At 47.5% G+C, this 25,103-nt stretch overlaps 1 protein-coding gene across 11 annotated transcripts; it reads right to left on the bottom strand.

Annotated features, from left to right (window-relative positions):
- Positions 1 to 1,454: 1,454 nt before the first annotated feature.
- On the bottom strand, positions 1,455 to 12,310 carry SLC22A13 (solute carrier family 22 member 13). 11 transcript variants are annotated; one of them, XM_057491551.1, is made up of 7 exons: positions 10,353 to 12,310; positions 5,813 to 5,916; positions 5,155 to 5,639; positions 4,739 to 4,833; positions 4,071 to 4,179; positions 3,276 to 3,491; positions 1,455 to 3,071 (listed from the first exon to the last, which is right to left on the bottom strand). In XM_057491551.1, exons 1-6 carry the CDS (start codon positions 10,728 to 10,730, stop codon positions 3,427 to 3,429), a joined length of 1,236 nt encoding a protein of 411 aa, XP_057347534.1. In that variant the 5' UTR covers positions 10,731 to 12,310; the 3' UTR covers positions 1,455 to 3,071; positions 3,276 to 3,426. The 11 variants fall into 11 exon arrangements, with proteins under 11 accessions (XP_057347534.1, XP_057347543.1, XP_057347542.1 ...); XM_057491560.1 differs by lacking the exons at positions 5,813 to 5,916; positions 10,353 to 12,310 and adding an exon at positions 4,331 to 4,545 and having other exon boundaries at positions 5,155 to 5,234; XM_057491559.1 differs by lacking the exons at positions 5,155 to 5,639; positions 5,813 to 5,916; positions 10,353 to 12,310 and adding exons at positions 4,331 to 4,545; positions 4,919 to 5,006.
- Between the last annotated feature and the right edge of the window lie 12,793 nt (positions 12,311 to 25,103).

Genomic DNA, 25,103 nt, shown 5'->3' on the forward strand with positions numbered 1-25,103 from the left:
GCAATTGTTTCTCAATATATAAAAGAGGAAACTGAGGCCTGGAAAAGGGAGGTTAGCCAAGAGCAGCGAGAGCTCCATCTGAGGGCAGGAAATGGCTAGTGCCACACCTGAGAACTCACATTTCCCATGAGGGTGGCCTGCTCCTTCCACAGACTCCCCACAGCCGGACAGGCCCTGGCAGACTCCTCTCTGCATCTGTGCTGGGAATGCAGCCCCACAATATCCGGGTGTCATCATAACTGCCACCCTCCACACCCTCCCAGTCCCTCCTCCCTGGAGACAGGACCACAAGCCAAAGCCAGGGCCTACCTGTCCACAATCCAGGCCCTGCCAGACCCTTGGAAGTAGAACCCTTGAGTTCCATTGGCCAGGAGTAGTGTCACAGAGGGGCAGGGAGGTCCTGGGGCATGTGGGAATGGTGAGCACAGCATTCTACTCCAGGCCTAGGGACAGAAGGGGGCGAGGCAGGCAGGGGCGTCTGCACCGGAGCCAGTCCCTTGCCTTGTGCAGCTGTCCCAGCACCTGGGGCACCTGTGCCCCCCTGAGGAGCCCAGCCTTTCGAAGGACACAACTCACCCCCCGACCTCAGCCTCCATGAATAAAGCAGGGGGTAGAGAGGAGAGTCAGAGTAGGGGTGGGTCCCCAGACTGCTGCCCCCAGTTCTGGGGCAGAGGTAAGGGCCTGGACTCAGTGGCTTCACTACTGTGAGCAACAGAGAAGGGAGTTTTGAAGGTTTGGTGGGGGGACATTTGGGGCACTGCCATGTGGTGGTGCCTCCTTCCTCCCAGAGCCAGGAGGAGTGCCCCAGCAGGACCCGACCTACATATCCTCACCCAAGACTCCCAGCCTGCTCCTGAAGGCAGGGCAAGGCTCGTGGGGCCTTCCAGGCGGGTGACAGGGTGGTGGGTCAGCAGGGAGGCAAAGCCCAGGGCATATGCGCCAGGGCTGAGCTCGAGAACTTGGTGCTGCTCAGTGCCTACAATGCCTTGGGGTGTTGGGTGGGGCAGGGGTGGTACCCCTTGATAGCTCCTTAGGCGTTGGGGACAGGTTGTTCATGCCCTAGATGAGAATCCTTGAGGATAAGTGTAAGGGCACCTACGAAATCATCCATTCCAAATGGGAAGCTTGAGGCCTGGAGTAGGAGGGTTCTGCACCCCAAGCCTGAGATGGAAAACCTGCCTTATTCCATGAAGCTGTCCATAATGGTGTCCCTGCTAGCACGGCACCCCAAATCCAGCTGTTCTACTCCTGAGGGAGGGTCAAGATCAGGCCTGGACATCTCCTCTGAGGCCCCGGGTCTCAGCTGCCGACCTCCCACCAGCAACTGCTAAAGGCAAACATCTCCCCTTAACCAGAGCAAGCTGTGGGGCACAGTTTAACAGGTGTAAAAAAACCTCCCTACAATGGCCCACAATCCCTAAAAGTCTCCAAAAAAACACACCTGTCCAAAGGCAATAGGTGAGTCTGCATTTATTCTGGTACCAAAGGACCTGTTAAGTCTCTTTCCAGGAATGAAGCCCATTCTGCCTCAAAGGGAGGTGAATGTCCACACCTCAGACGACACTGCCTTCAGCTTTGAGATGACAGTTTCCTAACTCCCACCTAAAGTTTTCCCCAAGTGGGAGGTTTCAGCCTGGGTGCCACATCATGTCAAGAAAGACTTTTGAGTGTCCCTAAGCAGTGTTTAGCTTGGGGCTCCATGACTGGGTACACAGCAGGGGGCTAAACAGAACTTTTCTCCATCACTTCAAAGCTGAGAACATGACTAATAGATACCCATGTTTCAAAAGAGGGGCTGAACACATCTACGCTGAATTTACAGACAGTAAAACTGGTGGGCCGCCAGCCTCCCCACAGGCTCCATCAGAGAAGGTGAGTGTGAGGGGAGGCTCTGAAAGACCGCTTCCTGGGGCTGGGGTGCCTATGAGGAGAGGGTGGGGCCTCACTGTCCAGTGGGAGGTCGGCTGGAGGTGCCACTGAAGACAGAAAAAGGGGAGGCCGAGCCAGTTCTCCCGCCACTGGCTGGCAGGTCCGGGCTCATTTCGCCAAGTAGCTGCTGGGAAGGTAGGCTGGCTCGAGGTGGTTGGAGGGGAGCCCTGCTGAGGGCTGTCTTCTGGGAGACACGCAGGGCACTGTGGGGTCCATGAGGGCAGCAGAGAGCACATCACACGTATTAAGGTACAATACAGAGGTCCCAGAGGACCTTGGAGAAACCTGTAAGCGTGACCCGTGAAGAGTGAACTTTAGAAGTTGTGGGGCATGGGTGCCCTGATTGAGGATCAGCCAGTGCAGGCCTGCAAAGTGAACACCTCTGCCCTTCCCCTTGCCCTGTGGGCTGCACAGCAGCCCGAAGCAGCAGGGCATGGGCAGGAGGTGTCACAGACAGGGACTGGGCCAAGTTCCTCCCTCTCCCCACTTCTGGTCTCCGAGCCTTGAGTTAGACGGCACTGAGGCAGGGGGCAGGAGGTGGGGGAGTCTCTGAAGCTCTGGTTTGACTGCACATACAGTCTTGCTCAGCAGGATCAAGGGCCCCCAGTGCTCCCACCTTAGCCAGAGGGCCTGGCACAGCCACCGGGAGGGACCACAGCCTTCCCTTCACCCACCTGCCTGCATAGCCTCCACAACTTCCCATTTTTTCTGCAGCTACTTCCCCTATACTTAGAAAGTCCCCACCTAACTGTTCTGGACTTGACTATGTTTTGAGAGTAAGGGACACCAGGTGGAGAGGATCAGAGGAGTTGTACCCCCACAAGACAGTCAGAGAACAAGTTAAACCCAAGACCCTAACCCAGAACAGCATACTGGGCAGGGTCCTGTGGGAGATGCTCCTGGGACTGGGTGCTGGAGCCAGGAGGTGGCACCTAGGCCAGGTCACTTCTGCCCGATCAGCGAGGCTGGTCTGCTCACAGGTGCCAGACTTCCCAGGGGAATGCTGGGCAGCCCCCTGCCACTGCGGGTCTTGCTTTCAGAGACACAGTCAGAAGTACGTGCTGCTCACAAAGTCCAGCCCGGGGCCAGAAGGTCTTCCCAAGGCCTCTGCTACCTTTTCTGAGGGTGCCAACTTCAGGGACCTGGTGGGAGTGGAAGGCCATCGCTGCCTGGCCAGGAGCTCGTCCCATGACAGTGGCCTTCACCAACCCCTCCCCAGAGTAGGGGATCTAACCCAAAGCTGCTCAGATGCCTGTGGTTCCTAAGGGCCCCATATTGGCCTCTGAGCAACAATGGTCAAATGGTGAGGCTCAGGTTCCGGGCTTCAGAGAAAGCAAGCAGCTCACCGTGGGTGGGGCCCCTGCTCCAGGTCCTTGATGGTGTCCTTCAGGGTCTGGCCACGAGTCTCTGGCAGCAGGGCACACAGTAAGCCAGCCCCGATGGGGAAGCTGCCATAGATGAGCATAGGGAGGGCCACCTGGTACTCGCCCAGCAGGATCACAAGTGGTGTGATGATGCCCCTGATCCTTGAGAAGAGGCCCACCAGCCCCATTCCTGTCTGCCTGTGGGAGGGCCAGTGCAAGTGGAGCAGACCCAGCCTCAACCTGGACCACAGCTCCACCCAGCACACTCCTTGCAGAGCTCAGACCCCTCATTATGGCACCACAGACCCCAGGGTCTCCAGCCTCATGCCATCTACCCATGCTCAGGCTTCCTGCTCTCTCTCCTACGCATGGAACTCCTTGCAGTTGACTCTGTGCTATGCTTGCCCACCTCAAGGCCTCTCTGCCAGCCTGCTACATTCTGGTTCCCTCACCAAACCTCAGGCCAATGGTTGTACCTTCTGACCACCCTCTACCCCCACCTGGATGTTCCCTCCTCTGAGCCATTCCTTCTGAGATGTACTCCGCAGTCCAGTCCTGACAAGGCCAGGCCATGGCCTGCTTCTGTATCTGTCCTTCCCCTGCCTGGGGACAACTTGGGGGCTTGGACTAGATTTCTAGTTGCCCTGGCTGCTGCCACCCAGCACTGCTGCTCACGGGCAGCCCTGGAAGCTATCTGTGGAACAGCGTTGAGGGTGGAGAAAGGATGGCCAAAATTAGGGTCCCGGCAGCAGAGGAGCAGGAGCTGCCAGCTCTTACCGGATGATGGTGGGGAAGAGTTTGGCAGAGTACACATAGGAGATGGTAAAGCTGGCAGCCGTGGCAAACTTCCCCACCACGGCCAGCACAGTGACCACCATGGGAAGATCTGGTGGAGGAGGCTAGTCAGCCACGTGGAGGGTGGGTAGGCAGATAGCTCCATCATCCAGCCCTGCCCCTGCCCTCTCCACCCCTTCTGCACTAGGAAGGCAAGCAATGGGCCTCCAGCCCCAGGTGGTGGGGGACGCCAGCCCAGGTACCTGCTGGGACGAAGATGATGGCAATACACATGAGGCCACCCAGAACCAGTGTCCCCAGCTGGCTCCACTTGCGGCCCAACCACTGTATCATGAAGATGCTGGAGTAGCGGGCAGGCACCTCAACTGCTCCGAAGATTAGCTGTGTCAGGTAGATGTCCAGGCCAAAGTCCCCCACTTGCAGGCTCAGGCCAAAGTAGCCCAGACTGTCCACAAACCTGTGAAGCAGCCAAGGGTCCCTGGCACACTCAGAGGGAGAGGTCTGGCCGGAAGTCACAGCAGGGAGAGACGCACACACGTGCGGCCCATCCCAGACAGGGCCTGTCGCATGTCCCACATCCCACCAATGCCAGGGAAGCAGCAACCCTTTGGCTTGGCCTCAGCCTGGGGTCTGGGCCCCAGTGTGCTCACCAGACATAGGAGAGAATCAGCATCACCTTCCGCAGCTGTGGGTGCCTGATCAGATCCAGGGCATTCCCCGAGGGGCCTGTGTCCTCCCGGACCAGCTGGCAGGAAGATGCAGGGTGAGGGTCACACAAAAAGGTCTGTGGAGGTCAGGTTCCAGGCGGGTGGCAGGCCCACTGGAAGTACCTGGCCCAGGAGCTCCGGGGAGTTTCCGCCTGTTGACTGAGGCCGCCTTCTGGATCACTTGTTTAGCCTCCTCCACCCTCCCCCGGGCCAGGAGCCACCGTGCTGATTCTGGCAGGGCCCTGGAAGTGGGGAACTTGTCACCTTGGGGCCTGGACGGGCCTCCCACAGTCGCAGGGCACCCGTCCACCCCACAGCACAGCTGTGCTGGGGGCGCTACTCCCAGAAGAGACCCTCACCAGAAGTAGAAGAAGAGCAGAAGGACTGGTGTGGTGCCGGCGATCTGGAAAGACCTCCAGTTACGGATGCCATAGGCGAGTCCTGCCAGCACCATCTGCCCCAGGGAGAAGGCACAGTGGGCCAGCACCACAGCCCGAGTCCCTCACAAGGGCCCCACCCACTCTGTGACTGGGAACAGAGAGGCTGAGACTGCTGCCCTCCCACCCCCGCGTTCCCAGGGGCCAGCGGGCGGGCCATGTGTGCAAGCCTGGTGCGGCCCCACCAGCGGTCTGCGATGCAGCTGCCCCAGGCCTGCTCCGTGGCTCTGGCTCCAGGGCCCTGATACTCACGTAGGGCGACGTTGCTGAAGGTGTACCCTGCAACAGCAGTAGCCACAGCAAAGCGCAGGGCCATGTAGAATGCAAAGCTGGGCACAAAGGCTGTGGTGGGACCGAGGACAGCGAAGAGGAGCAGCTGCGTCAGGACAGTGGCCTTGCGGCCAATCCTGGGGCAACAAAGGGATCCGTCCGAAGCGGAACTCTGACGGGAAGGAAGGGCCAGCCCTGCCCTGGGCTGTCTGTCTAACAGAGGACATGTGGCCCTCCCTGCGAGGAAACCCAGCCTTGTGCCTGGAGACCAAGGGCACGCAGGTCGGGATGAGCTGACCCAGGCTCTCACCTGTCACAGAGGGGCCCGAAGATGAGGGCGCCGGTGAGGAGCCCAGCCATGTACACTGACTGCGAGGTCTCCTTCAGGCTCTTCTGATCACAAACCAGATTGAACTGAGGCAGACACAGGCAGATGTGAACCCAGGGTACATGAAGAGCAAATTTTTATCTCCTAGCCCACCCACCGCAAACCTCTCAGGGCAGATGCCCACCGTTCCCAAACTGTATGCCAAGGTACCCCAGGGCACAGCACCATATGTAAAGTTTCAAAGGAAAATACAGCAATATTTAATGTCTGTGATATTATATCAACTGCCGCTCAGGAGAGCTCAGTTTCAATGTGAGATCATGTAATCCAGAGACATATCTACATGATGTTCTGTTTTCTGCAGTTGCTTGGAAATATGCAAGCACATGTAAAAATCAATGTGCAAGAGAAAGAGAAAATGAGGGTGGCAGTGTTCCAGGTTTGAAAAGTCTTGCATTCCCAAGAGGCACATACATTGTTAGTAAGTAACTGTACTTAAGAATGAAATAAAAATGTTTTCTTTTGATTCATGTACATACATATTTTTTTAAACAGCTACTAAATTATTAGGAATCAATTACTTATTAAGTTGTTTTAGATCTGATTACTTAATACATAAAACTATAAGGCCTTTCCTTTGGGCCTGGAGATGCCATGTAAAATTACTGACACGCTGCAGATTCAGAGTAGGAACCTCTGGTGGACCACTAATTCCTGCTTCCTGAAAAATGTGGCCTCCACCCCACAGCCAGGGCACCCCCCCTGTGGCCCATGTGGGCCTCTTCAAACTTCCCATCTGGCTGTAAAATCCCCTGGAAACTTATCATTCATAGGCAATTGGAATCCTAAGAAAGCTTCACACACCCTTTGAGGGAGAAGACAGAGGCACATGCAGGCGCACGTACACACACTCGGGGTGGGGTGGGGAACCCACCTGGAGACAGAAAGAGCCTGACAGAAACTGAGAAACCAGGTGGAGAAAACATGTGCATTTGTGTAACTCTGTGCATGCCTACTGCATGTGCATGTACAGTAAGGGTGTGACAGACCCCACCCCACTGATTTGTGGGCCCCTTGGAGGTTGATGCTACCCAAACACAGATCAGCTCAGCACACAAAGGTTTGGGGGGACATGGCACGTAAGCCCTCCTGCCAGCTCACAAAACTGGTTCACAAGTAATGCTTTGAGTGCTTTTTCTGGGTCGAGCACGAATCTAAGTGCTCTATGTGTACCATCTCATCTAATTCTGACAATAATCCAGATTTATTATTATACCCCTCAGAGGAAGGAGAGGTTAGGCAGCTAATCCTGAGTCCTACCACTGGGTGAGTTCAGATATTTCTATTGCCCAGACAGGGACTGGAATGGAGAGGAAGCTGAGGGGTGTCTGCTGAGGAACTGACACCTGCAGGAGCCGACTGCTGGTCATCGTCATCAAAGAACCTTTAAGGAAGCTAACCTATCCGGGCAATGCCACTGTGCTCACAATTCTGCTCTCAAGGATGCCTGTTAAATGCTAAGAACTTCCACTGTGTGTCAAATGACCAAGGGATTGCCCCCGAGACAAAGCAGTCTAAACAGGGGCCTTGTCGTCCCTGTTGCTGCTCCCAGTCTTATACCCTGTTTGGTTCTTGTTTAGCAACCACAGATTGCCTTTGTAGTTAGATGCTATTTAAAATAAATAATAAAGGCCTGCTTCTGTCAGCCTCAGGAGCCAGAGCTGAGTGGCTGTGTGTGACTTTGAGCCTGTTGACCCATCTGTTGGTGTGTTGGTTTCCTGTGTACAGAATGGGAGTAAAATACACAGTATCACCCAGTAGGATTAAAGAGATGAACACAGGAAGTTCCCAGTAAATGTCAGCTCAGCAGGGTGCACTGGCCTCTGTGCTCCTGAAAATCACAGCTGGTGATAAACACAAGAGGCCAGAGTGCCACCAAGGCATGGGTGCAAACCATGGGGTCTTACACAGCTGGCCCCCTGTTCAGCGGCCACTGCTCACTATAGCTTATACACCCCCATCTCATGAAGTTCTCGTTCCAACCCCAGGAAGGCTTAGCATGCTCACCAAGTGGCAGCAGACACCAAGCTTGAATAGGTGCCATGGTGTGGTGGCATCACAGTGCAGGGGCACAGATCTGAAGAGGCTCCAACCTGGGACACCAGTCATCGGCCTCCCCAGCCCTGGAGCCTGCCATGGGGCCCACGGAATGCCACCCCGCTTTCTTGGAGCACACCCCATCCCATTGTCCTTCCCTCTTCCAAAAGCTTCAGTGGCCCCCTTGGTGTCCAGGAGAAAGCTGCGATTCCTTGGCACTTTACCGAGACCCCAGGAGAGCTGGCTCTTGCCTACTCCCCAACCTTTCCTATGTCAGCTCCACAAACAGTCTGCACATTCTCGTGCCTCCGCACCCTGGAAATGGCTATCTCTCTCTTCTTCCCCTTCCCACCCATTCCTGCCCCTTCACTGGTCCCAGGATAGAGCACACTGTTGTTATTCATCAAAGGTGTAGGTCCCTCCCTAACTGGAGGTTTATGTGGACAGAGCTGGGAGTCAGTTTGTTCTTACTAAAGACGGACATCCAGGAAGCGTTGGCCAGGTACATGAGAAGGAGAAATGCACAAACTATAAGGCAATGTGCTCCTTTCTTCTCCAGGTGGGACTGCTTGTATTTCAGTTTCAGTATGAAGCTGTCAGTTACAATAAGGCACCTTGGTACGTCAGCTCAGACAGAGTCCTGAGCTGGTGTGGCAGAACCCCTCCTCAAAGATGGGAGACAAGGTCGAGGGTCTCACACACAGAGAGCTCCACTCTGGAATCGAGCTTGGGGTTATCATGTGGGGCAGGGCACCAAGTACCAGAGGTGTACATTCCCTTGGGAACCCAGTCTTCGGGGTGAGGTGGGAGGGAGCTGGCCAGGAAGGGCAAGAGGTCCAGGGCCAAATACCAGGGCCAGTGCAGCCTAGGTTGACGGTGGAGGACCAAGAGAAAGGCCTGGAACCCTCGAGAACATCCCCATTCCTTCCTAGGCCCTGCCCACTCCTCTCCCAGGCCCCCCATGTTCCCGCTGCTCCCTGGACCTGCTGCCTGCTCCCTGCGGCTGGCTCTTTCTTTGGCCCATTCCCCTTTTCCTCACCAATGTTCTCCTTGTGCCTTGGTGCCCACTCACATACCAACTCCTCCAGGGAGCTGCCTGCCCATTTCCTGACCAGGAAGAAGCAAATTCTGGCCTCGAGCCCACCCAGCCCAGGGTGGGCAGGGGCCTCTGGGCTGTGGGAGGATGCCTGTGACTCTAGGACATGTCCTGAAGTTAACTGAGCATTTGCTTTTCCTCAGTTCATGTTTTTAGGGAGGGACCCAGGCAGATAAACAGATTCCCATGTCCTCTGACAGCATCTGCTCCCACCCTGAAGCTTCCCACTGGTGGGCCTGAGGCAGAGTGTGGCGATCACCTGCCAGGGCAACATGAGAGGCGACTGTGGAGCCCAGGTCCCTGCAAGAGTAGGAAAGAGCACAGCAACTCCAGAAGCCCGACTGCAGGCTCTGGATGGATTCAGGAGGCCAAAGAGTGGACATTTGCTTTTTTCCCTCTGAGTAAAAAAGTATTTCTTTTTTGGAGGCTTTCAGAGGACAATGTTTTAGCCAAAGGCAAATATTCACTTTTTAATATGACCATAAACCTGCCCCCAGAACCCTGGCAGCCTGTCTTCCTCCTGCTCCTCCTCCTCTCTCCTCCACACAGTGGGTAGTTAGCCCAGGACAGGGCCGCAGCCTCTGGATCTGGCCCAGCTGGGCCCTCACCGACCTCTTCCTCTCTCCCTACATCGCCCCCAGGGCAGGTGCCGGCCCTCACTGGTCCTCAGGCACCCTGAGTGTGCCTGCCTCTGCACATGCTCCTGAAGTCTGCTCACCTGGCCAAAGAACATCACTCTGAAGTCCAGGCAAACTTCCAGACTGCTCGGCGCCGGCTCTAGCCCTCCATTCCCACCATGTGCTGGGCTGTTCTGCAGTTTTGTTCAGTTAAAGCCCCTGAGTATTAACTGTGCAGGGAACAGTCAGAGGAGGCAGGCAGAGATCTAGAGAGAGAAGCTGAAGGGTAGGAAGCCACGTGGAGCAAGCAGGAAGGCAGACGAATGGCTGGGAAAAGCTAGAGTGTAAGGGAGTCAGGCGAACAGGAGGACAGGCAAGCAGGCAGACTTGCAGGGGCAGACTGAAAGGCAGATGGACAGACGGATGGGAACACTGGAGACGGTCAGAAGACAGGCAGGCAACTGGGCAGACAGGCAGAGGGACAGACAAAAGGAGAGGCAGATGGATGCACAGGTGGGCAGACAGAAAATGGTTAGAGAGGTAGATGGGCCAGCAGGCAGAGGACAAAGAGAAAAACAGGCAGACGGAAGGTCAGTCCTCCAGGGCTGGTGGTACAGGGGCAGACACAGTGACAGCAACGCCAGTGGCAGGGGCAGAGGGCCAGGCAGACGCCAATGACACAGACCAGGCAGGCAGGCAGAGGCAGCCCTACCTCGTTCTTTAGGGATGGGGGCCTGCCTTCGGGGTAGTCCCAGCCCGCCTGGCAAGGCTGCGTCTCATTGAAGCGGTGGCTGAGGATGTCCTCCAGGCTGGCACTGTCGGGGGGCGGCCGGAACATGAGGCAGGGCTCGGGACTGCCAGTGGTGTCCAGGGGCACGCCCAGTGCCAGCTGCTCAGCAGCACTCAGGTTCAAAGTGTGGTTCTTGACCCAGGCCACGGAGCAGTGGTGGGCCTCATCCAGGACCATGAAGACCTGGGCAAACATGTAGAAGGCGGACAGGAAGTTGGGCACACTCAGCAGTATCAGCAGCCGTACCTGGAAGCGACCGAAGTCGCCTATTTCAGCCAGAACCTGGGCAAACTGAGCCATTGGGCGCCTGTCACCACCTGCTCAGCCCAGGGCCACGGGAAAGCTCGCTGGCTCAGGGGCTCTCACTCCTTTGGGCAGCTGCATTAATGTTTAAACCGGCCTTGCTTGGTTGCACCCATCACACCTTGGCTCCCTAGCTGGGGTCGGGGAAGGGTAGAACATGAAGAAACAGTCCCCTCGGGCTTGCAGACACTGAGGACGTTTTGTTGGCAGTGGGATGGCACAAGCATCGCAAGACCTCTCAGGCCACCACCCAGGAGTGAGCTTTAGGCAGAAGTTATGTGGTGTGAGACAGCCCCTGACTGTTACACCCTGGACCATTCGCACCCAGCTCACACCCAACCTGTTACAAAAGAGCCCAAGTCCTGAGACTAATGGCAACAGAGGCAACTGAAGTCCCTTCTGTGGACAGGCCCACAGTGGGCAGCAGGGAATAAGTCAGGGGACAGCAAGGACCCAGCCTGCATGTTCACTCTGCCAGCAGTCCCATCTGGCCTCTTGACCTGATGACCTGATGATCTGATCTTCCTCCTGCGGGTCTGGCATGTGGTGGTGTGCACCACTAGTCAATCCCAGGGTAACACAAAGGTCCGGAGACCCACCAAGGGCCTAAGCACCTTTCCTGCTCAGCACCAAAGACATTGAAGTATGCACAGCAATTACAGAAGAGCTGAGAGCTGCATTTTGAGCTCTAATCAAGGAAGAAACCATTTTATCACATTCACAAGATAAAAGCAGATGTGAGCTGCCCCAGTGAAGCCCCAGCCACCCTACACAATCTAAGTGGTAACAGAGGACACAGGACAAAGTCTCCACCACAGCCCAGGGGTGAAGCCCAGGTGGGAGCCGCTCCTAAGCTTGCTGGAGTCAAGGCTGGGATGGTGGCTGGCAGGTCAGCATTCTTACTGGACTGGGACAGACAGGAAGGCAGGACCTGAGAGAAGAGGACTCTCCCAAAGCTAAAAGCCCTGTCCTTTTACCCTGGGTGGAGTCTTACAGGAGGTAGACCCAGAGAATGGGAAGCATTTAGTTCAGGACTGGTTGGTGGGGAATGATGGGACTAAAGAGAGCATTTGGGAAAAGTGCATGTGTGAACACATGCATTCACCTGTTTGCTGCATATGCCCAGGAAAGCCTTGTTTTGAATTTTGAGCCCTTTTATAGCTGGGCAGAGGCAGGTGGCACAGAGAATACAAGGAAGCGAGGTTCTACAGGGCTCTTCTGGATAGCATACTAGTGCCGCCTGCCTGGCTGGCATGCTGCAGGCTGCCTGTTAATCAGTCAGCATGTACGCTAGTCACGGCAGGGCAGACGCTGGAGGGCAGGGGTAAGGACCCAGGGCCCCGCCAAGGGAGAGCACCCGCCCCAGAGGCCCAGCTCTAGCTCTTCTTCCTCACCTGATCCCATCCTTAGTATCATCTCCACTGTACTGTCAAGAAAACTGCTACCAGTTGCCCCTGCTCAGTTTGGGGCTCTCATTCTGGGGGTGACCTGGACATCCTCAGTCCTCAACACCTTCAGGCAGGAAAAGGACTTTGGCTTCTTTTGGCTCTTGGGCTTTGCTACTGATTAATCGTGATCCCCGGTCTGTCCCTTGTCAAAAAACAAAAGGCACTCCTCACTGCTGGTGGGAATGTAAATTAGTTCAACCATTGTGGAAAGCAGTATGGAGGTTCATCAAAATGCTCAAAACAGACTTACATTTGACCCAGGAATTCCACTCCTAGGAATTTACCCTAAGAATGCAGCAATCAAGTTTGAGAAAGACCAATGCACCCCTATGTTTATCGCAGCACTATTTACAATAGCCAAGAATTGGAAGCAACCTAAATGTCCATCGATAGATGAATGGATAAAGAAGATGTGGTACATATACACAATGGAATACTACTCAGCCATAAGAAAAGGGCAAATCCTACCATTTGCAGCAACATGGATGGAGCTGGAGGGTATTATGCTCAGTGAAATAAGCCAAGCGGAGAAAGAGAAATACCAAATGATTTCACTCATCTGTGGAGTATAAGAACAAAGGAAAAACTGAAGGAACAAAACAGCAGCAGAATCACAGAACTCAAGAATGGACTAACAGGTACCAAAGGGAAAGGGACTGGGGAGGATGGGTGGGTAGGGAGGGATAAGGGGGGGGAAGAAGAAGGGGGGTATTAAGATTAGCATGCATGGGGGGTGGGAGAAAGGGGAGGGCTGTACAACACAGAGAAGACAAGTAGTGATTCTACAACATTTTGCTATGCTGATGGACAGTGACTGTAAAGGAGTTTATAGGGGGGACCTGCTATAGGGGAGATAGTAAACAAAATATTCGTCATGTAAGTGTAGATTAATGATAACAAACAAAAAAAAAAAGAGTTCCTGTGTGGTGACCTCCAATGAGTTCTACACAATGGTATAAAGGGCATATAAAAGTGTAGGCAACGGGTCTGTTTGTGTTTATACAGAGGATCAAAGCCTAATTTGGCTACCCCGAAAATGAACTAAGATACGATATGAAAAAGAACTTCCAACATCAGCACTCTCTGGAAGACTCATGCCAGAAGATGATCATCAAAAACCCCAACAAAGATCCACGCACTGCTACAGGTGTAGATGCACTCATCCCACCAGTTCCTGGACTTGCCATGGGAATGAGGAAGGAGATATCTAAGCTGGCCTGTGCATACAGTAAAACAACAAATTTGACTGGATCTATACTGTTGGAACTCAACCAAGAATTAGGAGAAGTGCAAATTGTAGCGCTCCAAAATCTTACAACTACAGACTATTTACTGTTAAAAGAACATATGGGATGTTAACAGTCCCCACAAATGGATTGTTTTAATTTGTCTGATTTCTCTCAGACTGTTCAAGTTCAGTTGGACAATATCCACCATATCATAGGTAAGTTTTCACAAACACCTAAGGTGCCTAACTGGTTTTCTTGGTTTCACTGGAGATGGCTGGTAATTACAGATATGCTTTGGTTATGTAATTGTACTCCTATTATGTTAATGTGTGTGTGCAATTTAATTAGTTGCTTAAAACCTATACATGCTGAAGTTACTCTACAAGAAGATATGTCAAAGAAATAATCAATCTTCCCATGTTTTCTTCCACCTGCTACTTCTATAGCTTTTCTTCTTCCTTCCTAATTACAGCCCTTAAATAGAATTCGTGCCTCATATCAAATTTACCGAGTATCATAATTCTTCCAAGTGGTAAAGATACCTCAAGACAAATGCTGGGCATAGAAGCCACAGGGCATAAATCTGCAAAGAAGTAAAAAGCTAACCTTTTCAAACAATAAGGCTTCTCTCTCACTTACCAACTTTACATTTCCCTGTATGGCCCCGGAAGATGACTGGTTAGCCAGAGACGGGTAAGATTCCTCAAGGGAGGAACAACCTAAGACAGGCACAGTCGCAAGGGGGTCATCAGGTGAGAAATTGGGGATCAACAGAGGTGAGGCTTAGAACCTCACCCCCCCTGTTCTGAGAGAAATCTTCTGCATACGTGGATGTTTTATTGCCCTTGTCTAGCTTGGATTAACACATAGTCTACAGGCACACACCTGATCATCTACATTTACTCTCTTACAACACTAAACTATGTTTTCTACCTTTATCTTGTATCTACCTACCACTTCAGCATTTTATTAAAAATAATAATAATAAAGAGAGAAATGTGGTATCCACATATAAATCAAGTATAAAAATCAAATGAATATTCATATTTGAACTGATAGTTTATAGTTCATAATGCATGAGCAAAACCGAAAGTTTCTGTGATGACTGCCCTTGTACTGTTCATGTAACTTATTCACTATGTAAGAATTTGTTCTCCATGTAAGAACTTGTTCGTTATGCCTCAGAAGATTGGAGACTGACGAAAATTAGGCTTGGGGTGGATTAATGATTGTGCATTGAGCATTGACTCCCTTATACAGAATTTTATTGTTGTTAACAACCATTTGATCAATAAATATGAGAGATGCCCTCACAAAAAAAAAAAAAGAAAAAAAAAGTACACACTTCCAATTGTAAAATAAGTAAGTAACCGGGATGTAATGTATAGCATAAGGAATATAGTCAAAATATTTAACAACTTGGTATGGTGATAGCTGGTACCTAGAATTATCATGTATATAAATGTTGAATCACTGTGTTGTACACCTGAAACTAATGTAATACTGTGTGTCAACTACCCTTCAATAAAAAATAATTATCTACAAAAAAAAAACAAAAACCAAAAAACAAAAGGCAGCCAAGTGTGTTGGAAGACCTAAGTGGCTTTGGTCAGTGATTCATGAATCGGACAGCATTCTACCTGGCAAGGAGAAACAGGCTCCCAGGAGCTGTAAAGAATGGAAGGCTTTCACAGGCAGAAGGGGGCAGAAAAGGGGGATTTCTAGCAGTGGATTGCTTCAGTCAAAGTCACCTTCCTTTGGGGCAAGGTGGAAGTCTACTGGCAGATTACCTCACTAGTGCTTACCAGGTAATCCCGGATTGACTGGTTAAAGGTTGTGTTCCTTTAGAATGTGGGGAGGACGGGCTGAAACTGCAGTTAGGTTAGGTTTTAAGTCTTGGTTTGCTGATGTACGGCTTAGCACAAGGAACTCCATTTGAGGCCTGTTGTTATGTTTTTAACCCTTCTATCCCTCTGGGCCTCAATATCTCCATCTGTGTAAAGGAAGAGCATGAACTAGATGGTCTCAGGATTCTTCGGTCCTGGTGTGCTATTCTAAACTAGAAAGCACCATGGTGAGGAGACTGACAGATGGTAGCTGGAACTGTTAACCCTAAAATTAAGATAGTCTTTTTACCAGCAGTAACAGTTTATGCAGGAGTAGCAGAGGACTGCGATGGGGACAGCACTGCAGCAGAACCATCACATGTCTGGGGAACAAAGGAGAGGGGCACTTTTACACAGGAGAGGGGGCTGTTAGGAGGGATGTTTCTAAGCAGAAGGCCCGTTGGAGAAATTGGGAGTCCATGTAGCGCAGCTCCTCACTGGCTGGGCTGTGGCGGGAGGAAGGTGGAAGCTGCGTTCCCCCTACTGGGTGGTGAAGTTGCTGAAACCGTGGAGGCTGAGGAGCTCTGGGCATGAGTGCTTCCCCTGCAGGCCTCCCTGTGCCATGTCATAAGGTTTCCCAACATTACTTTCACAGAACTAATCCCAGAATCTTGGTACTAAGGCACTGCAATCCACTTTACTTGTACATTCCCCAAATCCTCATCTTCTTACTTCTCTAAACCCTGCCCCCCATCCCAGCCACTGTGCCAAAGGCTCCCCACAATGCTCAAAGCCCATGCCCAGCTCTCTTCTGTAAGCCCCCAGGAACTTCTCTCTACCCGGTGCTCTTACTGACCTGGGAGGATGAAGTCAGCACCAGCATGAGTACTGGTGTCTGTCTTCACCAAGCCGGTGGGCCTCTCCCACTATGCTATGTGGACTGCAGGACAGGTTCGGGTCACTGCTGGTCCCTCAGGGAGCCCACAGGCTGTCTCCCTCTTTATCCTCTCCTTGAACCTGCCTTTATTCAAGGGCACAATTAAGACCAAGCAGGGATCTATCAAGAGTTTCCTAGCCACCAGAGCTGTCTAAGTAGAATACACTCTCCTTATAGAAATGTTTGGGACAATCGTGGCAATCCTCTGGCCATGGGGTAGAGGGTGGTGTTTGTGTGTGTGGTGGGAGGACCTCAAACATGTTTTATAGGGGTGTACTATACGTGTCTCAACTCTCTTGCAAATTTGAGAATTAATTATTCTCGTTAGTAAAAACTGTGGAGGTAGGATTTCCAGTTTCTCGTCTAGGTGTAAGGAGCCACTCTGATATGGAAGTTGCTCTGTTCTACCGAGTAAAAAGCTTAATGGACTGAAAAATCCTCAGCTCTTCCTAGAACTGTCAGAGGAGTGAGTTTCCCCCATCCCCACTGATCCTGTGTATTTCACAGTGGTACCCCCAACTGTGCAGCCCCCAAATTGGAGTGTCCAACAGTCCAAACAGAGAATTGTGACTGGAGTAGAAATCCACAAACAGAAACTTTCCCAGGAAGCAGTGTCAGCAGGAAAACCTAAACCGTAACCGGCATAGCTGGGGGCTCAGTGTGGACAAGTCTGAGAGCTAGGGCTCCAGAGGGCGTCCTCACACTTTTGAGTTTTACCTTCAGGGCGTCTCCAGGTTCTCACAGTAAGTATCAGGGAAACCTTCCTGTGCTTCCAGCAGTGGAGGCCTCAGGGGGACCACTGTGATTGTGCCAGATTACGGGGGGCAGGGGGGCGGGGGAGAGACCAGCGTGAAATATGCCAGAGCATGTTGTTTTTAGCAAGGCCTGCCCTCAAGAGAAATTACTTTGCCACGGCCTAACCTGCTAGGGCTTTATCCACCCCTAACTCCCCTGAGGGAAGAGAATATTCAATCCAGCCCCCTGCCACTACCTCCTTCCACTTGCAGGGTGGGGGAGACTGAGAGGCACTGGTGAGTTCCCAGGGGAGGCACCAGCTCACTAGGGGCCAGGGGCCTCATCGTGGGTCTGCAGGCTGCTTCTCCCCTCCCCACACCTCACCACTACACTACAAGTCTGTTCCCTGGAAGTGCTTTTACCCACTTTATCATATTTGGCTTTCAACAAAAAAATGACAAGGCATACTAAAAGGCAAAAACAGTTTGATAACATAGCACAGGCATCAGAACCATACTCAGATAAGAGAGGGATGTTGGAATGATGAGACTGGGAATTTTAAAAACCTATAAATATGGTAAGGACTGTACTGGAAAAAGTATACAACATGCAAGAACAGATGGGTATATAAGCAAAGATGGAAATTCTAACAAAGAAAAAGAAATGCTAGAGATCAAACAGAGTGACAGACATGAAGAGTGCCTTGGATGGGCTCATTAGCAGACTGGACAAAGCTGAGCAAAGAATCCTTGAGTGTGAAGATACATATGTCAATAGATTAACTTCCAAAATCGAAAAAATCCAAGAGGAAAAAGATGAGGGCTGGAGGACAAGAGAACAGAATATCCAAGAACTAGAGGACGAGTACAAAAGACGTAATGTGGCTTAATGGAACACTGAGAAAACAGAGAAAGGCACAGAATATTTGAAACAATAATGACTGAAAATTTCCCCCAAATTAATGTCCGACACCAAACCACAGAGAATGCCAAGCAGGACAAATGCCAAAAAATGACACTAGCTATATCATACTCAAACTGCTGAAAATCAAGGATAAGGAAGAAATCTTAAAAGAAGCCAGGGGGAGCCCCACCTTCCCTATACAGGAGCAAATATAAGAATTAAATTGAATCCTCAGAAACCACACAAGCAAGAAGAGAATGGACTGAAATATTTAAAGTGTTGAGAGAAAAAAAACAACAAATCCTGTGAAATTATCCTTCAAAACTGAAGGCCAATTTTTGCCAGTAGACCTGCCATACAAGAAATGTTAAAAGTTCTTCAGAGAAAAGGAAAATAAATGCTAATGAGTTTAGAATCTTGGACCTACTGAAAGGAAGGAAGCATATCGGAGAAGGGCTAAGTGAAGGTAAGATAAAAACTTGTATTTTTCCTTTTCTTAGTTGATCTAATACAACAGTTTGTTCCAAATAGTAATAGCAACATTGTGTTAGATTGTCTATGCAAATGTGTGAAAGAACAAGGAGAAATTAGGGTGATTTTGTTATTACATAGTATTGGCATACCTGTGATATGGTATTAATATTCTTTGAAAATTGATTCAGATTAGTTGTAAATATATATTGGGAACTCTAAGGCAACCACTAAAAAAAGAAAAAGTATAACTGATAAGAATGGAGAGAAAATGGAATCACGTAGAATGGTCAGTTAAAACCACAAAGAGGCAGAAAAAAAGAAGATAAAAATAGGAACAAAGAACAAGGGCAAGAGTAGAAACTGGAACAAATATGGTAGATATTAGCAACCACTTTAAATATTAATGGTCTAAATACATAATGCGGTTCACACTCCAAGAAGACAATGCATATTTGCCAAAAAAAACATGGCATCAAAATATGTGAGGCAAAAACAACAACAAATGTTGGTGAGGCTGTGGAGAAAGGGGAACCCTCCTACACTGCTGGTGGAAATGTAAGTTAATTCAACCATTGTGGAAAGCAGTATGGAGGTTCCTCAAAATGCTCAAAATAAACTTACTGTTTGACCCAGGAATTCCACTCCTAGGAATTTACCCTAAGAACGCAGCACTCAAGTTTGAAAAAGACAGATGCACCCCTATGTTTATCGCAGCACTATTTACAATAGCCAAGAATTGGAAGCAACCTAAATGTCCATCAGTAGATGATTGGATAAAGAAAATGTGGTACATATACACAATGGAATATTACTCAGCCATAAGAAGAAAACAAATCCTACCATTTGCAACAACATGGATGGAGTTAGAGGGTATTATGCTCAGTGAAATAAGCCAAGCAGAGAAAGAGAAATACCAAATGATTTCACTCATCTGTGGAGTATAAGAACAAAGGAATATGCTTCAGAAGATTGGAGACTGACGAAAATTAGGCTTGGGGTGGATTAATGATTGTGTATTGAGCATTGACCCCCCTATATAGAATTTTATTGTTGTTAACAACCATTTGATCAATAAATATGAGAGATGCCCTCACACACAAAAAAAAAATACACACTTCCAATTGTAAAATAAATAAGTAACTGGGATGTAATATACAGCATAAGGAATATAGTCAAAATATTGTAACAACTTGGTATGGTGATAGCTGGTACCTAGAATTATCATGTATATAAATGTTGAATCACTGTGTTGTACACCTGAAACTAATGTAATACTGTGTGTCAACTACCCTTCAATAAAAAATAATTATCTAAAAAAAAAAAAAGAACAAAGGAAAAACTGAAAGAAGAAAACAGCAGCAGAATCACAGAACCCAAGAATGGACTAACAGCAGTTCCTGTGTGGTGACCTCCAATAAGTTCTTCACAATGGTATAAAGGGCATATCAAAGTGTGGGCAAAGGGTCTGTTTGTGTTTATACAGAGGATCAAAGCCCAATTTGGCTACCCAGAAAACGAAATAAGATACGATATGAAGAAGTTCCAACATCAACATACTCTGGAAGAGTCATTCCAGAAGATGATCATCAAAAAATGTCAACAAAGATCCTGGCGCTGTTGCAGTTGTAGCTGCATTTATCCCACTGGTTCCTGGAATTGCCATTGGAATGAAGGGGGAGATATCTAAGCTGGCCTGTGCATACAGTAAAACAACAAATTTGACTGGATCTATACTGTTGGAACTCAACCAAGAATTAGGAGAAGTACAAGTTGCAGGGCTCCAAAATCTTGAGACTATAGACTATCTACTGTTAAAAGAACATATGGGATGTGAACAGTTCCCAGGAATGTGTTGTTTTAATTTGTCTGATTTTTCTCAAACTATTCAAATTCAGTTAGACAATATCCATCATATCATAGATAAGTTTTCACAAATGCTTAGGGTGCCTAACTGGTTTTCTTGGTTTCACTGGAGATGAAATTGTAGGTCTGCTTTGGTTATGTAACTGTATTCCTATTATGTTAATGTGTGTGCGCAATTTAATTAGAAGATATGTCAAAGAAATAACCAATCTTCCCATGTTTTCTTCCGTCTGCTACTTCTATAGCTTTTCTTCTTCCTTCCTAATTACAACCCTTAAATAGAATTAGTGCCTCATATCGAATTTACCAAGTATCATAATTCTTCCAAGTGGTAAAGATACCTCAAGACAAATGCTGGGCATAGAAGCCACAGGGCATAAATCTGCAAAGAAGTAAAAAGCTAACCTTTTCAAACAATATGGCTTCTCTCTCACTTACCAACTTTACATTTCCCTGTATGGCCCCAGAAGATGACTGGTTTGCCAGAGACGGGTAAGATTCCTCAAGGGAGGAACAACCTAAGACAGGCACAGTCGCAGGGGGGCCATCAGGTGAGAAATTGGGGATCAACAGAGGTGAGGCTTAGAACCTCACCCCCCCTGTTTTGAGAGAAATCTTCTGCATCCGTGGATGTTTTGTTGCCCTTGTCTAGCTTGGATTAATACTTAGCCTATAGGCACACACCTGATCATCTACATTTGCTTTCTTACAGCACTAAACTATATTTTCTACCTTTATCTTGCATCTACCTACTACTTCAGCATTTTATTTAAAAAAAATAATAATAATAATAATAAGAGAGAAATGTGGGATTCACATATAAATCAAGTATAAAAATCAAACGAATATTCATATCTGACCTGATTGTTTGTAGTTCATAATGCGTGATCAAAACTGAAAGTTTCTGTGATGACTGCCCTTGTACTGTTCACCATGTAAGGACTTGTTCGTTGTGCTTCAGAAGATCAGAGACTGATGAGAATTAGGCTTGGGGTGGATTAATGATTGTGCATTGAGTCCCCTGTACAGAATTTTATTGTTGTTAACTGTTAACAACCATTTGATCAATAAATATGAGAGATGCCCTCTCAAAAAAAAAAGGAAAAAAAAAATGTGAGGCAAAAACTGATGAATCTGAAGGAGAAATGCATGAGTCCGTGACTATATGTGGAGACTTCAACATTCTTCTATCAAAAACGGACAATCCAGTAGGCAGAAATCAGTAAGGACATGGTTTAACTCAATAGCACCACCAATCAATAGGATATAATGGACATTTATAGGCTACTTCATCCAAAAGCAGAATACACATTCTTCTCAAGTTAACATGGAACACTTATTTACCATAAGAGACCACATTCTGGGCCATAAAACACACCTTAAAAATTTTAAAGAACAGAAATCATACAATGTCTGCTCTCAGATCACAATTAAATTAAACTAGAAATCTTTAACATAAAGACAGCTGGGAAATCTCAAAATTCTTGGATGTTAAACAACACACACTTCTAAATAATACATGGGTCCAAAAAGAAATCTCAAGAGAAAATTTAAAATATTTTGAAGAAAATGAAAATGAAACAAAACTTACAAAATTTGTGTGATGCAATGAAAGTTGCTTAGAGAGCACTGAACAATAGCACTGAATGCACGTATTAGAAAGAAGAGAGATCCAAAACTAAGCTGAACTTCCATCTCAGGAAACTAAAAAAGAGCAAAAATCCAAAGGAAGTAGAAGAAAAGAAATGAAAATCAGAGCAGAAATCAGTGAAATTGAAAACAGGATATAGAGGAAAAAAAAAAAAAGCTGGGTCTTTGAAAGATCAATAAAACCAATAAGCTTCAAGAAAGGCTAACTAGGAAAAAAAAAATTACTAACATCATATATGAAAAAGGGGTATCATTACAGATTCCCTGGACACTGAAAGGATAATAAAGGAATACTATGAACAGTTCTGCCCACAGATTTTCGATAACCTCGATAAGATGGACCAATTCCTTGAAAGAGACAAGCCGCTGAATACACAATCTGAATAGGCCTATATTAGGTAATGAAATTGAACCAATAACTAATAATTTTCTGAAACAGAAAACATCAGGCCTGAATGGGCTCACTGGTGAATGCTACTAAATACTTAATTGTGCCAATCCTCTACAGTCTCTTCCAGAAGATGGAAGCGCAGGGAACACTTCTCATTCTATGAAGCCACCATTACCCTGATACCAACACCAAAGACACGACGAGAAAATAAGAGAGCAATACTTCTCGTGAACAAACACGTAAAAATCCTCAACTAAGTAACAGCAAACTGAATCCAAACAATGTGTAAAAAAGGACTATATACCATGACCAAGCAGGTCTTATCCTGGACTATGTGGCTGGTTTGACATTTGAAAAATCAATGTAACTCATCACCTCAACAAGCTATAAAAGAAAAGTCATGTGACCAAATTAACAGATGCAGAAAAAACATTTGACAAAATCCAATTGGAGGAGACTAAGGAAACATAACCATATCCTATGTAGTAATCCACACTGGATCCTGAACAGGTAAATGAAATTACTGGAAAAACTGGTGACATTTGAATAAAGTATGTGATTCAGTTAATAAAAAAAAAAAATCCAACACAATTCATGATAAAAGACTCTCAGCAAGCTAGGAAGAGAAGGTAACTTCCTCAACTTGGTAAAGAACACCTACAAAAAACCTAGAGCTAACATTGTACTTGATGGTGAGAAACCAGACGCTTTCCCCTAAGATCAGGAACAGGGTGAGGATATCCTTCCTCTCTTACCACTGCTCTGCAACATCTCACTGGAAATCTCCTAGCTAATGCAATAATGCAAGAAAAGGAAATAAAAGGTATACAGATGGGAGGGAAGGAAGAAAACTGTCTTTGCAAATGACATGATTGTGAAGAAAACCCAAAAGAACTGGCAAAAATACTCCTGGACCTGATTATAGCAATGTTGCAGAGTAAAGGTAAATATAAAAACTAATCATTTTCCTATATACGAACAACAAACAAGTGGAATTTGAAAAAAAAAACACAATGCCATTTACATCAGCAACCCCCACAATGAAGTATTTAAGTATAAATCTAACAAAATGTGTAAAAGGTCTTCATGAAGAAAACTACAAAACTCTGAAGAAAATCAATGAAGAAATAACTGGAGTCTATGTTCACGAATACGAAGATTCAACATTTCAAGATGTCAATTCTTCCCAACTTTATTGATTCAACACAGTATTAATCAAAATTCCACTAAGTTGTTTCTGAGAAACTGATTCTAAAGTTTACATGGAGGAATAAAACCCAGGTTAACCAACAAGATATTAAAGGAGAAGAACAACGTGAGAGGACTGACACTGTTTGACTTCAAGACTTAGTATAAAGCCACAGTCATCAGGGCAGTGTGGTACTAGCAACAGAATAGATAAACACATCAATGAACAGAACAGAGAGCTAAGAAATAGACTCACATATTCAACTGATCTTTGACAGAAGAGCAAAGGCAATACAATGGAACAGAGATAGTCTTTTCGACAAATGGTGCTGGAGCAACTAGACATTCACAAGCAAAAAAACTAATCTAGACACAAACTTCATACTTTTCACAAAAATTAACTCAAAATGGATCACACACCTCAATGCAAAATGCAAAATTATACAACTCTCAGGAGCTACCACAAGTGAAAATCTCAACAACTTTGGGTATGGCAATAACTTTTTACATATGGCACCAAAGGCATGATCCATGAAAGAAATAACTGATAAACTGAACTTCATTAAAATTAAAGCCTTGTGCTCTGTGAAAGACACTGTTAAAAGAGTAAGCCATAGAACAAGAGAACATATTTACAAAAGACATCCAGGCACACCTTGGAGATGTTTTTGGTTCCAGACCACCATAATAAAGTGAATATTGCAATAAAGTGAGTCAAATGCATCTTTGGCTTTCCAGTGCTTATTAAAGTTCTGTTTACAGTATAGTGTGGTCTATTAAGCATGCAATAACATCATGTCTGAAAAAAAAACAATGCACATACCTTAGTTAAAAAATGCTTTGACACAGAGACACTGAGTGAAAAATGCTGGTGGAAAAATGGTGCTGACAGATGTGCCTGACATGGGGCTGCCAGACCTTCAACTTGTGAAAAATACAACATGACTGAAGTACAACACAGTAAAGCACAATAAAAGGAAGTATGCCTGTATCTGTTGAAGGACTGCTATCCAGAATATATAAAGCATGCTTAAAACTCAACAATTAAGAAAATAAACATGACTGAAAATGGCAAAAGACCTGACAGGTACCTCAGCAAAGAACACATACAGATGGCAAATAAGCATAAGAAAAACTGCTCAATATAGTATCATTAGAGTACTGCAAATTAAAATCAGATACCACTACAGACCTGTTGGAAAGGCTAAAATCTAGAACACTGACACCACCAAACGCTGATGAGGATGTGAAGCAACACAGACTCTCTTAACATTCATTGGTGGGAATGCAAACTGGTGCAGCTACTTTGGAAGAGAGTTGGTGGTTTCCTACAAAACCAAACATACTCTCCCCATACAATCACAACTGGGCTCCTTGGTATTTACCCAAACGATCTGAAAACTCATATCCTCACAAAAACCTGCACACAGATGTTTGTAGCAGCCTTATTTATAATTTCAAAACATAAAGCAACCAAGTGAATGGATTAATAAACTGTAGCATATCCAGACATGGAATACTGTTCAGCACTAAAAAGAAATGAATCAAGCCACAAAAAGACATGGGGACCTTAAATTCAAATTAAGTGGAAAAAAACAATCCGAAAAAGGCTACATATTGTGTGATTCTAAATACATGCCACTCCGGAAAAGGCAAAACTATGGAGATGCTAAAAAGATCAGTGGTTGTCAGGTACTAGAGGCCAGAGAGGGAGGGATGAATAGTT

Source organism: Manis pentadactyla, chromosome 14 (genome assembly GCF_030020395.1).
Source record: "Manis pentadactyla isolate mManPen7 chromosome 14, mManPen7.hap1, whole genome shotgun sequence".
NCBI lineage: Eukaryota > Metazoa > Chordata > Mammalia > Pholidota > Manidae > Manis > Manis pentadactyla.

Excerpts from the sequence above, each read along its gene's own strand:
- SLC22A13 (XM_057491550.1), bottom strand. The coding sequence starts at position 10,730 with ATGGCTCAGTTTGCCCAGGTTCTGGCTGAAATAGGCGACTTCGGTCGC. Across the intron at positions 5,917-10,352 it reads CCCCATCCCTAAAGAACGAG|TTCAATCTGGTTTGTGATCA; the intron begins GTAGGGCTGCCT and ends TGTCTGCCTCAG. Across the intron at positions 4,180-4,738 it reads CTGATTCTCTCCTATGTCTG|ATCTTCCCATGGTGGTCACT; the intron begins GTGAGCACACTG and ends CTCCTCCACCAG.